General features: G+C 33.8%; 1 protein-coding gene across 3 annotated transcripts in view; it reads right to left on the reverse strand.

Moving 5' to 3' along the window:
- LOC123705336 (potassium voltage-gated channel protein Shaker) overlaps positions 1–16,419 on the reverse strand; it is a 149,312-nt gene that overhangs the window by 13,834 nt on the left and 119,059 nt on the right. For all 3 annotated transcript variants that reach the window (XR_006753297.1, XM_045654076.1, XM_045654077.1), the window contains exons 4-6: positions 3,298–3,401; positions 1,275–1,436; positions 72–715 (exon numbers count right to left, since the gene is read on the reverse strand). Coding sequence is in view for 2 of the 3 variants with exons in the window: in XM_045654076.1 (XP_045510032.1) it covers positions 72–715; positions 1,275–1,436; positions 3,298–3,401 (910 nt within the window). In the remaining variant the exon portion in view is untranslated. The remainder of the gene's footprint in view (positions 1–71; positions 716–1,274; positions 1,437–3,297; positions 3,402–16,419) is intronic.

Genomic DNA, 16,419 nt, shown 5'->3' on the forward strand with positions numbered 1-16,419 from the left:
GCGCTTATACTCAACTAAACTTATAAGGAATCTGTACATTGTCATTACGACGCAACATTTAATGTACTCACCGATGAAGAGGAAGAATATTAATAATCCAAGTTCTCGCATAGAAGCTTTGAGGGTGCGTCCTAAAATCTGCAGACCCTTGGAATGACGTGACAGCTTGAAGATCCGAAAGACTCGCACGAGACGTATCACTCTCAGGATTGCTAAGCTCATCGCCTGGTTCGTCGACTTGTCTTGCGGCGAGACCGGAGCCCGCGGTAGATTCAGCGTGTCCTCTTCTTCAGCAACGACGGTAGCAAGCGTGATGAAGTAGGGAATAATAGCTATGATATCTATTATGTTCATCACGTCTCTGAAGAAGTTGAATTTGTTCGGACATGCTAAAAATCGCACTATCAACTCGAAGGTAAACCAGATGATACACAAAGTTTCTATTAAGAAAAATGGATCAGTAATATCCGGCACTTCATCCTCTTCGATCTTGGTGCCATTGGTGGTGGTGTTGTAGACTTTGTAGTGTTTGAATTCGGGCAAAGTCTCGAGGCAGAAGATGACGATGGACAGGAGGATGACGAAGACGGAGATGATGGCAACGACGCGGGCGGCTTGGGAGCTCTCGGGGTATTCGAAGAGCAGCCAGATTTTGCGTTGGCGTTCGTTTGAGGGGAGAGGCTTTTCCTCTTCCTTGATGAAACCCTCATCCTCACTGAAACATTGTGGTGCATTAATCAAAGTGCTCCACACTTAAATTAATTAAGCAAATAAAAATAATTACTTGAAGATACCGGTGGAGCTTAATTTATAATATTATTATCCCTTTATTTTTATTAAATGTCAGTATAAAATTATCGTAATACATATTATTATTTTATTATCTATTGAACGTGTTGTGAAATGTCAGTTCAAAGCAAACTTTTGGATATTTTTGTACGATAAAAGAGAAACAATAAAATATTTCACGTAAGTCGATTCACGCGACTCTTGAAGTATTGAAAGCTTGTTTGATGATATAATTGCTCGTTCACCTCGCTCGCTTTAAAATTGTGTTACGTAACTCGTACCATATAATAATTAACATCAATTTTAAACATTTAGAGCACATATTAATAATAACCGGCATAGACGATATTTTCTAATCTTTACGATGTTCCAAATAGGTAATAAAAGAATGTGACATTATCATTGATTAACCTTTCAAATTTGCACATTTTCTAAGCTATTTTAAAATAGATCTGTACACAATACACAAATAAACGTATAATCACCGGAATTTGTTGGTTGCCTGTTCACCAAGTTCGTAAAATTTAATTTCTTCCGAGAATACATCGAGTGGCACGTTGACTGGGCGACGTAACCGCCCGCCACTCTGGTAGTAGTAGAGGATTGCGTCAAAAGACGGTCTGTTTCTATCAAAGAAGTACTCGTTCCTGTAATTAAGGATCAAGTTAGAAAATTACACTTAATGGGCCAGAGCCTAGAGAGTAATGGACTGGTGTAAAGTAGAAACTCAAAGTTAATTGTTAATCACAGAGACGTAACAGTGGAACAAGAAAGTACAGTTAATTTTATATTCAATAGTCGGATGACTGACAGGATAACGTTTATATTCAAGTTGCTGATGTAGTTATAACATTTGTATAGACGAAATTACGTGTGATAGATAATAAAACAAAAGCGAATTGTTACATCTTCAACAGATTAATTAATTCGTGATTTCGACCGAATTGTTAGAATAATATTGATAGTATCTACTTATCGGCGGAATGCTGCTAGGAATTACGTGGGCTATGCCTTTATTTACCTAGATCTGAGCTTGATATCCTAGGGTAAGCAAATCGACTACACTTAAGCAAACAAGTCATTAGCGCTGTGGATCTTGAATCTGCAACCGCCCACATTTAGCGCAAAGTAGAATAGTTTAATTGTATTTTACTATTTACACTACATAAGACTTGTAAGCTTGTATTAATAATGTTATAATTTTTTTTTTTTCCTATTGCTCGTTGTCTACCACAAAAAGTGCGGTATTCAATTTATAATAGCCTAGTCAAGTCACATATTGACTATCTAATCGAGGTTTGGGGTTCAGGATCAGCAACAAATTTGAAAAAATTGCAAATAACACAAAATAAAATTATAAAAACTTTATTTCAATATAAATCTCGAACACCCACGTCCCTCATATACAAAAAAACTCGGCTCATGAATCTAGCTCAAACTTATCAATTTTATATATGTCTGTTAATAAAAAAAATCTTGACTAAAAATGTTCATTCTCTAATTAGCTTTTCCACCAATATACAACACACAAACCGTATGACTCGGCGCGCAAACAATATAGCCCTGCCCTGTACCAGGACAAGTTACGGGAAAAAGAGTATCTTATTCGAAGGAGTTCAATTGTATAATAAATTGCCTAAAAATATTAAAGATGCCAAATCGATAACTAATTTCAAAAAATTGCTAAAGAAACATCTTTTAAACTAAATATTATAATAAATAAATATAAAAAATAAACAAAAATAAAACCTATAAATTATACTTTTACTATTAAAATACATATTATATATTTAAAAACAAAGTGTTAACAAAAATAAAACTAATTTTATACCTCATGAAAATAGCATATCTTTACCTAGAACACAAGCCTTATATCTTTAGGATGTCGTTGGGGTAGTCTGAAATTATGTTTATAAAAATTACCGCCCATTTTTTTGTTATTTCTTGTTGTATTCTATTTGTGTTAACAAACTACTTACTACGTACATCGATAAGCGAGCAAATATGTTTGTAATTTTTATTATTATTTCTCTGTAAGTGATTCAAATGTAATCTTTTTGAGAAATAAATGTCTTAAACCGTAAACCATAATTTTTTTAAATAAATATGTAGTGTAAAACAAAGTACCTAGCTTCCTTTTTTTTCTAAATATTTGTTAAGTTTTAGACAAAGCGGTTGAAGCTGAGGGCGAAAAGCTAGTTTTGAATAAAAATTAAGTAGGGGTTTGTTAGAGCGTTGTATAGTCATAATATCATGCTATTCATAATGCTATGATGTGTTAGCAACTCTTCCCAAATAGCCTGTGTGCGTGTGTGAGTGTGATTTTATATTAATCGTGTCGTTGGCTAATCCATGGCTGAAGATGGAACGTGCTTTATATTTATAACCTCGTGTAGATATATATAACGATTTGGAGACACAATTTAAACAAATTGATCCTTGAATTGAGCTGTATCTTCTACCAAGTTTGTATGAAATATAGAACGTATTCATAGCTAGTTATCTTACCTAAGAGGGTCGAAGTATCTTATCCTGCGCGATGGATCGCCCAAGAGTGTCTCCGGGAATTGGTTTAATGTCCTAAGTTGTGTCTCAAATCTAAGGCCGCTTACCTGTGGGAAAATAATGTATTGTTAATAAAATTTTCTAAATAGTATACAAAAAGAAATATTTTTCTTCAAAAACGATTAAATGATGGTCATTGGTCGCCTTTGTCAGTTATCACGTAATGTATAGTATCTGTCTTCACGTTGAAGTTAGGACTATAAATAAACACAATGATTCGTTATTTATATTATGTCTATTATATAAGAAGTAATCTCCTTTACAGGGTGTTAAGAAGCCATTTCTCTTTGTCTGCTATTAATTTCTATTTACCTTTATTAAGCGTATCTTTATGGAAGTAAAGCTGCTTAATTAATAATGTTAATGAGTAAAATTATTATAGAGTTCTGGGAAATGTTTGACACTGAAAAGGCATATTATTTGTCAAATAACAAAGGCTTGAAATTTTCTTGAAAACGTGATTTTAGAAAGGTATAATATAATTGTAAATTATTGTATAAATTACTGGACATTTCCCTGAACTCCTGCAAGGTTTGCCTAATTATTTCATACAGTATATGTATTTAAAGTCGGTAAACCATTTATAGAAAAACAAAAATAAATGACAAACCGACTTTGTCGATCTTTGTTTTGTTTCATGTTTCCTCCACAAATATAATAAGAAAACATCAGAAAATCTTCCAAAAAACAACTATTAAGAAATTCATAAAGCGTTAGTTTGCCGGAACAAATCTTCGTTGGCATAATACGAACATTATCGAACTTAACCAGACCGACCGGCGACATCACATCATTGAAGTGGTATCCAAACGATAACTTCAAAATTAGCGTAAAGACGTTTGAAATTAGCATGTATATTGCTTATACAAGTATATATAAAATGTCTAGTTATTCGGGGAACGTGTCTTGACCTACTTATTTGTCTTCTCGGGGCTGAGACCCGACCGCTGCGACACTATCATATAAAAACATTTGCACACAAGCTCTGAACAGTTATGAAGATGAAAAGCAAAATAAACTGATCTTTGAGTTTCGGATTGGACTAGTCTTCAGATTATAGTATGCGGCACGTTTGACATTAGTTGGCAAATATTATGTGACTTGGCGGAAAAATCGCTTCTTTGTGTTTATCTGGGGGCACGGCAGTGCCCCCGCCAAGTCGAGCAAAAAAAAAGCGGCACGGCCGTACCATCCTTTTCTCGAAGCAATTCGGGCCTTTTTCGACCCCCTATAATTCGGTTGTGGATAAAGCAAGAAACCTGAATCTTCAGTAACTAATCCGGCATTGTATAAACACGGAATATTTAAAATTTCAGTCAATTTGAACCAGTAGTTTAAGAATGACAACTTGTTAAAGTTTCTAAATTTTGTCACTCACTGACTCACCGATCATCAAAAGTCCAAGGCACTTCTAGCAGACTTAGAAGCTTCATATTTGGAATACATATAGAGTTTAGTGTCTTAATCATGGGAAAACTTAAATATTTTGTAATTTCGGTCCAGTTTTCCAAATACACCAACTGCATCAATAACTTTGTAATCCCATATAAATATATGGGATTACAAAGTTATTTATGCAGTTGGTGGTTGGTGGTGGTTATAAATTTAATAGGTGTAGATAGGTATACCTACCATATGAGGCAAGGGAGGGGGTATAGGGTGGGTAAGGGTGTGTTTAGCCCATGAAACTGAACAACATTATTACTTGTAAAATGGTCGACGTAATGAAAAACACATGATTGGACATGTCTTGAAGTACGAAAATCTAATAAAACAATATATTATAATTTAAATCTGTTATATATAAATTGTTGGCGCGACTAGCCTCCTTACAGACAGACTGGCCTCTATTTTACTCTATGACTGACAAGCAAAATATACGCAGGATGTTTTTGATGGGATTTCTTTATACGGCACAGATCCTTCCACAACTATTCGATGGCTGGACGTCAACATCTTTCGTAACCGGCGTGTTAAATCTAAGTCTGATATGATGATACTAGAACCGGAGTCCACCGATATTTATTACGAGTCATGGATCGATGACCACTATCCTAAACGGCCCAAAGAACTAGAGGCTACTAACTTATACAGTTTCGCTCAAAATTACGATATTGTGAAAACACGCCCAGTCTCCTCTGAAGTGGAGTGTTACGAGATAAATGACAGTAAAAGGTTCCTGAAACGAAGAGCTAACCCATATTTAATCAATCACTATTTCTACGACCCAGAACAGGTACCAGAAAAATACTTTTTCTCTTTACTTCTTTTATTCAAGCCATGGCGTTCCTCAGATGAGCTTAAAATAGGGTGTGAAACTTACACGGAGGCGTTTAATTTGGTGAAAGAAGAATTAAAAGAAGGAGTCAATTATGGCAATTCAATGATAGAGTCAAGATATAAAATACAAAAGGCATTTGAAATGATAGAGTCTAAAGTTGCTGAGATAAATGAAGATAGGGAAATGGTTGATGATGACGATGGTCCTGAAAATCCTCTAGACTTTGAAGCCGTGGAAGCTGCAAATGCCATGGACGACTTTCAGAGAATCTATATCGCTGAAGAAGAAGAGACTGATCTTCACAGTATGATCGCAAAACTGAATGTAGATCAAAAAAGAGTCTTTGATATGATCATAAATAAAATGGACACTACTGATAATAGCGCTGACGTTTTACGCTGTTTCGTCAGCGGAACTGGTGGCACTGGTAAGAGCTTTTTAATAAAAACCCTAAAGGTTTGGGTTAAGACGCATTTAAACAAAAAAGTGGCAGTTAGTGCTCCAACAGGCATAGCTGCCTTCAATGTAAATGGATTGACAATACATAGACTATTGCAGCTGCCTGTGGAACACAAGCAAACACCAAAGTACAAACCACTTTCTGATGAAGTACTCCAGGTTTTGAGATCAGATTTGAAAGAAGTAGTGTTGTTTATCATAGACGAAGTGTCGATAATATCCAATGTTACTTTAACATATATTCATTTACGTTTGTCTGAGATATTCGACACAAGTGACGATCAGAACGGGTGGTTTGGAAAGAAACATCTTGTAGTTTTCGGGGATCTCTTACAACGTCCACCGGTAAGAGAAAAGTCACCTTTTGAAAAATTGACAAATACTAAAACTAACAAATTGCTAGGTTCCCTCAGTATGCCCAATCTGTGGATTGAACTGTTCACATACGATGAACTTACAATTAACATGCGGCAGATTAATGATTCTGACTTTGTTGATATGCTAAATAGAATTAGATTAGGTGTGACTACAAAAAAAGACCGCGAGTTACTCTCGACTAGATTATTAACTCTCAAGTCCGATTCAAATGAAAACAGATTAACTGAAATAATTAAACACCTCTCGAAACTTCCTGATGATACCGTTTGCTTATTGCCTACAAAAAATATGTGTCAACAATTAAATACTGCAATGCTAAGATCTCTCCCACATCCTGAAATAAATCTTATAGCTATAGATAGCATTGATTGTCCCAGGTACCTAACAAAAAGAGCTCGTGAATGTATAAAAAAATATGAAGACGATGCTTCTATGACTGCAGGTCTAGAAAAGAACATAATTATAAAAATAGGCGCAAAAGTCATGTTAAGGCGAAACATTGACGTGAGTCTCGGTTTAGTTAATGGATCTATCGGTATAGTGCGAAAAGTAAAGGTTGATCCTGAAAATTCAAAAATAATTAAGATAATATATATCACATTTAATAATGAACCTAATGCATACGAGCTTGGTCCGGTCAAAACTAAATTTGAAATTATTAATAGAGCTTATGTTCATCGCGAACAATTTCCCATATGTATAGCCTATGCTATAACTATACATAAAAGTCAGGGCCTAAGCCTAAGTAATGCGCTGATGGATATAGGTTCTGCAGTGTTCACATCCGGTCAAGCTTACGTGGCACTTTCGAGAGTTACAAGTCTGGGCGGTTTACATCTCATTAATGTCGACTTTGGAAGTATTAAAGCGCAGGAATCATCAATTTGTGAATACAACAGATTAAGAAGTATTTACCGTCCAGACTTGTCAAAAATTGAGACATCAAAGCCTCCGAGAAAAGCCCATAGAGACAGGGAGTGGGCTTTGAGAAAAACTGTGGCTGAAGCTCAAGAAGTAGTACCGGAAAAGAAAAAGAGGAAGACTACATATAAAAATAAGAAAATATCATAAGACCTTTAACAAAATTCGTTAGAAGTAGATGGTATCAAAAAGAAAGGCTCTACAAAAAGAAGTGAGATCCCATCAAAAACATCCTGTAAAAAACCCAAGTCTCGCAGCTCAGTCTTTCTACCGTCAAAAGTTGTGAGATCCATGTAATACCAAGTCGGTTAATCTATTTAGTGTCTACTTGAAGGACCTTCTGTCTTAAGTTATTACATAAGTTATTATCATGCCAATATTAAAAATATTTAACGTTTTAAACAAATAGATCGACTTGGACATCGCTTGATTTGATTATTAGTATGTATCACACTACACAGCACGACGGGCCAGCGACCAACAGGAACGAGAGTTTCAATCGCGTGAGGCGCGAGAGACTAAAGAATCTAATATAATATTGTAATATTCATTTTGTTTTCATGCGATGTCCAAGTCGATCTATTTGTTTAAAACGTTAAAGATTTTTAATATTGGCATGATAATAACTTATGTAATAACTTAAGACAGAAGGTCCTTCAAGTAGACACTAAATAGATTAACCGACTTGGTATTACATGGATCTCACAACTTTTGACGGTAGAAAGACTGAGCTGCGAGACTTGGGTTTTTTACAGGATGTTTTTGATGGGATTTACTTTACCTTGTGATATTTTTATAATATATCAGGTTTTTTTCCATATTGGAAAGTTGATAGTTAATGTTTGGGGAGGTGATTATTTTGTAGCATTATTGTAGTTTACTGGTTCAAAGTTAATCGATTACATTTTTGTAAATACTTTTTCAAAATAGATGTAGGTATGCGTATATTTTCTATACTTAATTGTCCTTTATTTCTCTCACAACAGCTTTCTAATCTCGAAAATGAGTTAGATCTTAATGTATCTTTATTTTTTTAAAACTATACCTAGTCTAGAAGACGTTGCGGTCAGAACTGCTATAAAAAGTATGACATTTGTGTCCATTAATGTATCTGCATACCACAGTTGACAGATATATACTGCATACCGAGCAATAAAAACTTCCATCTTTTGTCACATCGCAACACTAAGAAACTATTTTCAACGTAGCTTTAGAGGCCTAGTTATTTTTACAACACTCGTCTATTTTTAGCAGAAAATGAGATAAATGTTGCGACATTGAAATTTAATAATATTCTCAAATGTTAATTTTAGAGTTAAAGGACGAATGCAATGTTAACGCTCTCGATTGCGAGGTAAAATTTGGGATAAGCTTATGTTCTTCACTGCGGGTTACAGATATGTTCTAAAAAAATTCTCCTCTGTATAAAAGTATAAAATTTTGAAAGAATGAGACAAATGTTACGATTGTCTAGTACTTAACTCAAACTATTACGTAGTTTAAGAGGGTCAAACTTGTGAGCATACCTTCCTAATTATACACATATATCCATATTGTGCATTTGAAAAAATATGCGTGAAAAAATTGGACTCTCATGTTTCAACAGAGATAAAGTGTTTTTACTAATGCAATTTTTGAATGGAGATTAATGTTCATAATATAAATCATTTTATACGTTCTAAAAATGACATATTTATTCATAACTAGCGGTCCGCCCCGGCTTCGCCCGTGGTACATGTTTACGTTTTCTCTACATAAGATCCATCCTCGTACTTCAAGAAATATAATAAAAAAAGAATTATCGAAATCGGTTCAGCCGTTCTCGAGTACGCTTACCAACACATTTTGCGATTCATTTTTATATAGAAAAAGAAGAAGTGTATCTATACGACTCCAAGTTTATTCTACTGCAAATCTTTCAACATAAATAAAATGATTGCAGGGATATACCAGAAAACACAAAACTCATTACATAATACTTTTCCCATAGCCATTCTCTTTCACGAAATGTACTTTCAGATAGTACCTATCCCTACCATATTGTGTTTGGGTTCTGTTATGTGGAATGCTCTAGCAGTTTGTGGTGTGCGGTTAGATTATGGTATTAGGGGAATTGGTGTAATATAATATTATATGGGTAACAGTAACTTTGCCTCGCTCAGGTTTTGTTTAAAGGAAGAAATAAGAAATAATGTTCATAAAAATATGATCGATAGAATTGTTCTAGTATATATTGCAGAATTTTTCAGTACATTTTTTAGAATAACGACATAAAATTCTGAGTAAAAACTTTTCTATTAATCCAGATGGAACTATAGTTAATTAATCTATCTAATGAATATTGCATTCTGCTGTTAAACCATAAATGGATTTCTATTTGCATACTGAATTTCATTCCACATCTCAAATGAAATTGAAACGCTATTAACTCGTGTGAAAAGTTGGTCTAAAGTCTATATAGGGACATGACAAGTCTAGGTCACAGGTACCTAAATGTAGAATATTTTTGGGTATTACTATTAGGTTACACGAGTTCTGCTTTCAAAGCCAGGGCCTTCATAGGTTAATTGGATAGTTAGTCAATTCTCTGGTCCAAACTTGGCGACGTGTAGCGAACAGACAAATTTACTTGATGTTTTATTGAATATTTTTATACTAACTGTTCATAAATACAAAATCTCTATTAATTATCTTCGGAGTGAACATAATTCTCTCACAGACAATCAATAAAGAGAAGACAGATGCATTAGTATACCTATTAAGTATTACATATCTTTTCATGTATAACAAAACCTAACCACTTAATTATCTGCTGACCCTTTCCGAGGCGTAAACATCTTAAATTATCCCGGAATAATAAATATTGCATTCCATTTTTTACAACACTTAAGGTTTGTTAAATCAGTTTCTGGCAAGGCAAGTAAATTTGAGGAGTTCTCTCGTGCCAAGTAGGTCAAATCAGGTGTACTTATATTCGTTCGATATTTGGCGGATGGAGAGGGAAGCATCCTCTTTCTTTCAGAGCCTTTCTTGTTGACCTTTACGCGTTTTGCCGAGTAATCCCTATGTATTTATAATAATCTAAAAATACTTTTCTATTTACATTTTCTATTTACATTTTGAATGTGTCTCAGTGTATATGTGTGATGGGAATTAAATACGATGTTCTTTCTATTTGAAGCTGTTCAAATATATGAATATAAATTAATAAATTACCGCATTGAAATGAGCTTTCTGTCTTGGGTACGTGACTCTACGTAAACATGGGATAATAAAATATTACTGATAATGAAATATTAGTTATTGTAGTCCAAGCAACATAAAAAAATAAAAGAATTGAACCGTATAATTATGAAAGCAAAGTATAATTTTAAATAAAAAAGAAATGTACGAACGAAACAACCACAAAGAAAATAGGTACACAGAATTGTTTGGTATCATATCTTAAGTATATAGTAAACAAGATTCACAGCAATTGAAATATATGGACTAACAGAGACAATTATTAAAAAGCGGTTATAACACATAGAAAATAAATAAATTTGCCCTTAATAAAATAGAAAGATTACATGGACTACAAATATACCTTACAAAAAAGATACTTGTAATAAAAATGAATAGATGATCGTTTGATCAAGGTCCGGTACTCAAATAAGTATAAATATAACTAAAGTGGAACACAAGGATAAAATCCGACGTCACTGCTCCTTACAAAATGTTAAAGCTTAGCATGATCCTTGGCAATATTGTTCGGAAGGCGAGTCTATGGCTACAATTCGAGAATCCACTTGAACTATTGTTTCTAACCTGTCCAGTTCGGTTCTAGCCAATTAAGAAGTGAAGCCTCCTCGATACCACTCGCAAGTCGCAATCCATCCAAGCGAATTGTTGAAGATATCATAATATTATTGTTGTTACTGTAGTACTACTAACTAACCACCCCTATAAGAACATGTATAATTCTTATAAAAAAAACGACGTGTGGCACTCGGGGACTGCCGCGGTAAAGCTATTGCATGCTATGCCTTCAAGCCACACCTCCGCCCGTCCCCGTGGGGAGCGTGAGGTTTTTTCGTTACGGAATTTCTCGATTCAGTCCCAGCGCTCAAGGCCCGCGATAGAAGCTATGCAATAGCTTAAAAATGATAATCAGAATCCGTTCACTCAGTCGAAAGATTAGGGATAAAAAGAAAATTCCTCTTTTTTGAAATGGGTTGAAAAGTTAATACTTTTCCTTGTTACTTTTAAATATCCACTGCACTGAAACTCAAATATAGCGCCCTATAATCTGTCAGCAGACCCGAATTTTTATCCCCACAATTTGTAAGTACACGTACGACAAAATAACGTGTCACATAATAGGAACATGTAAAGGAAAATAACATGCCCTCAAGTAAACAGACACATGTAACCTATCTATATCGTAGCTTCGACGTTCAGTGGTCAATCGGTTAATCTATAATCCGATGTAACAATCAATTAATTATTTTGCTAATGGCACTGTTAGGCCCACGAGCTACTCGTTAGCATGATTACCTATTGTTACGTTTATTAAATAATCACCTGTATGTTAGCATAGTAAAAGGCAGCCGATTTATCCGCCTATCGCAGGTCGCTTGGATGGAATGATAAATGATACAGGAGTGAACTTCGTTTATCAAATCCTAGTCAACTGTAAATATTTTACGAGGTTTTATTTATTTCATCTGCGCATCCAATTTCTTTATGGAAAATTACAAGGACTTAATGCTAAAATACGAAATGAATCAGGTTTTGTTATATTCAATCATCTCGTTTCGCCGAAAAAGACTTAACTTTTATATTAAAAAAAATGCGTCTTATTTTTTTCATCCTTATGTAGATATTGCTCAACAAAAAATGAAACGTGGTGTAAGTACACTTTCAATACCTTATTACCATTTGTATTTTAATATAGCTGTTGAAAGATTCTTTTGATATATTTTACACACATTTCTCTTTGAGGTTAACAACACGAGTGTATTTATGTTCCATAAAATACAAAACGATTCATTTTGCTTTCTGTAGGATTTGGCGTCGTTTCCAAGACGTTATATTGAAAAGGTAATTGAAAACATTTAAATATGGGATGGAGATATTACCTATTTGACGCAGATTTGTAATACAATTATGAAAGAAATAAGACGATCCTTACAAAAAGCGGGGATGTTTTTCCTTTTTGATATACACAAAACAGCAGAGAAAAGAAATTAATTTCTAAGCCCTCTCTAGTATCATACAAAGTGTACGTAGGTACTATACTTTTGTCTTGCCAGAACTAAGGCTATTCCGTCACTAAGGAAGCTGTATTCCAACACGAGACTACTAATGAACGTAAACTCGAGTAGCGTGGAGATTGAAGAGCCATATTTCAAACACAGACAAAGCGATGGCCGGTTGTAAATAATCAGTGGAATAGTGCGAAACGGGCCAATTAAACATGATTTAAAGCAAGTAAACACGGTCGAGTGGCAATCAACACATATACTTACCATTTACGAACAGGTGGCGGAATGGGATGGCTTTTATGCGTTTATTGATAGATGCTTCGAGAGATGGATTTCATTTATTTACTCGTCGGATTATGCGCGGGTTTGCGTGGAAACGCAATGTCAAATAATATTTGCTTATTTGCTTGTTTACTCTATAGTTCAGGATACATCGCCCATTTTTGCAAGTGACTACTATCAAGCTGATTTTCCGTTTGTAGCTTTATTTTGATGAGACACCGAATAATTTCGTGTACGAAACTCTCGATTGTGGTAGCTAACAGAGATAACAAGGATAATTTTTTTTTTATTTGATGGTTCTCAAATATTTCTTACGCAATTTGTAGGATAATATGTCTGTTGAATTATATAAACATTAACTAAGTGAAAACAAAAAAATCAGCTTGATAGTAATCATTTATGATGACCTCGTTATCGATACACTTTGGAAAGGGGGACTCTTTGAACAAACCATAGATTTTGTAGGACAAATATTTTTTCGAATAATTTAGGTAATTATCTTGAGATTGAACAAAAAAAAAATTCAGTTAGTAATAAATATTTGAGAACCATCAAATCAAAATTTTTATCCTTGTTATCTCTGTTAGCTACCACAATCGAGACTTTCGTACACGAAATTATTGGGCGTCTCATCAAAATAAAGCTACAAACGGAAAATTAGCTTGATAGTAGTCACTTGCAAAAATGGGCGATGTATCCTGAACTACTACACGTACACGAGGTGATTAACTGTAGAAGTTAATAAATTTATATCACACCAATTATTGTTAATAATGTTTAAGTTTTTATTATATATTTATTTTATATATTATTGCTTTACAAAATAATCGCATTAAAAATCCTATGAAGAGAGTGGATGAATTATATTTTTATGAATTAAAATCTCCATTGGAGCGAATATTAAGTATAGGGAAATGCCATTACAGCTGGATCGATACTATATAATAATATAATAATTATTGCACCAATGTAAGTCTGTGCTCTAAAACCTCTTAATATGTTCTGTGTCTAAAACCGCCTCTTTAGTACAGTGATTGACGCGTGAGCGTAAAACCGAGGGGTCCTGGGTTCGATTCCTGGCGGAGACGAATAAAAAAAAATGTCTCGGTCTGGCAGGACACAGAAGGCTTATCACCTACTTGTCCCTAATGAAAAATCAATCAGTGAAACAGATGTAGGCATAATGCATCTGCCCCTTACCCCACTTGGGGACATGGGACTTCACTTAAGTCTGTGCTTGATATTGATAATTTCAGATACGATATACCTACCATAGAAATATTTTGACAAAAGTGAAATATAAACGAGTATAGTTGTTATGTGTCGTTTTTGTATATGAAAATTTATGCACTCATTTATTAAATATTTAGTAGAATTATTCAATGTATAGTTTTGTAGAATTTTTTGCTTTTGAAAAGACTCGTATTTGTTTTGTTCCTGTTATTAATTAAAACATGACGGTTTATTCTCTAAACTATTTATGGCGCACAATGTATGTTTCAAAACTTTCACACTATCCTGTATAGTGTGAAAATTTTGAAATATGCTGGAAAAATGGTTTTGTTGTTAAAAGGCATTCATTTTTACGGAGCATTTTCCTGCAATTTGTTTATAACGAATGGATAAAAATCGAAAATCGATTTCTATAAACTCCTACACCGTTATGCAGTTAAACTTAACTACCTCTATTGTAAAAAGATATATTGGCTTCGGGAAAGTTCAATTTTACCTATTTTATAGACCAGTAGATAATTTTGTATTCAAGATATTCGGTCTAAGATATTCGGGTTCCTTTTTGTGAACCAGTCTCAAATATGTTAACAAATTTTGTAGCTAATATTATCTGGGTATTAACTTTTAAACTACAGTTTAAATTAAATACGTTCTTCTCAGTATAAAACCAAGAAACATCAATCCACAAACACGTTTAACTTAAGATCTTCGACGCTCACGAAGAAATATATTGAAGTTGTAACTACAATCAGAGCAATTAAACAAAGACGGTTGCACTCTGCCAATAGAGAACGATTTAGTTAATTGTTTGTACAATTAGTTCCCGGAGATACAACGCCGTTTGACTTTATTACAATGTGTACGATGTAGGATACAAACGAGTTAAATAAATAGCACCTTAGCTGGCTTTCCTTTAACACATGTTTTGCAATTATTTAAAAGTCGTAGTACTTAGTCAAAAGATACACGTATGTACTATTAAAATCAGAATTTTTATTAAACAATCAGGCAATCCATATTATATTAAAGAGTATATTAAAGGTAATGAAAATAAAAGGGTAACAAAGAGAAACTGTCTGTGGTTGTGTTGTTTTCATAATATTCGTGTCTTCAGTGTCGCCAAAACAAAATGCGAAGAATAAAAGATGGAACAGTCACGCGATACCGTGCAAGGGACGTAAACAACTGTTTGAGAGCAATATTAGTTTAAATACCGAGATATAGAACTTATGTTATAAACGTGAAGTTTGTAACGTGAATGTATGGATGTTTGATACTATGTCACTTAAAAACTGCTTTACAAATTTCGATGAAACTTTACGTAATATAGGTTATGCATCAAAATAACATAATATGAGATACAGAAATGCTTGATAATGCCCTTTAGTTTTATGCAAGTTACTTCGCGAGTATAACCGCGCAGGTGACACCTAGTTATTTCCTAATTAGTTTATTACATGCACATCCTACGTTTGACTTCAATTCTAAAGGTTCTGTGACCGTGAAATGAATATGCAACACTATCGCAGCTGAGGCACGCTTCGACGAATTTTAATATGCGTTAACTTTACTGAGTCAATTTCAGCGAAGCTAGTGTTTTGGTACAGGCTTGTTATTCCTGGCTTGTGCCAATTTATGAAGGATTTTTATTTAAAATGCTTCTATAAATATTTTTTTAAAGTTAATTGAATCTATGATGCTGTAATGCTATCAGAACTGAACTTTGTATGTATTTATGGTTTATATTAAATATGTGGAGACTTTTTGTTTAAAAGCCTTTTATAAATATTAAAAAAAGAAGATAATTGAATCTATGATGCTGTAAAGCTATCAGAACTGAACTTTGTATGTATTTATTCTTTGTATTCAATTTATGAAGCCTTTTTGTTTAAAAGCTTTTTAAACAACTAAAATACTAAAAACAAAATGGAATCAATCACGTTGTATCTAATGCACCACTCAACGTTGTATATATTTGCATGAATTTTGATATAGAGAGGACAGAGGGTATACTGAATATGGAAATGAAATAATCATTGGAGAGATATTGAATGAATATTTGTTAGATAATGTTATTATATAAAATCAATCATACTCGGGTAGTGATTCACATTACCTAACTATTTTTAAAATGAATAAAATTTTCCTTTGTCTTTTTTTCTATATAGAAAGTTAAATCATACCACGGTTTACCACTCTACACTGAGTTCCTTTTAAAGACCCACGCAACGTTTAGTTTATACTATCTGTATGCTAGCACAGATA

Source organism: Colias croceus, chromosome Z, assembly GCF_905220415.1.
Source record: "Colias croceus chromosome Z, ilColCroc2.1".
NCBI lineage: Eukaryota > Metazoa > Arthropoda > Insecta > Lepidoptera > Pieridae > Colias > Colias croceus.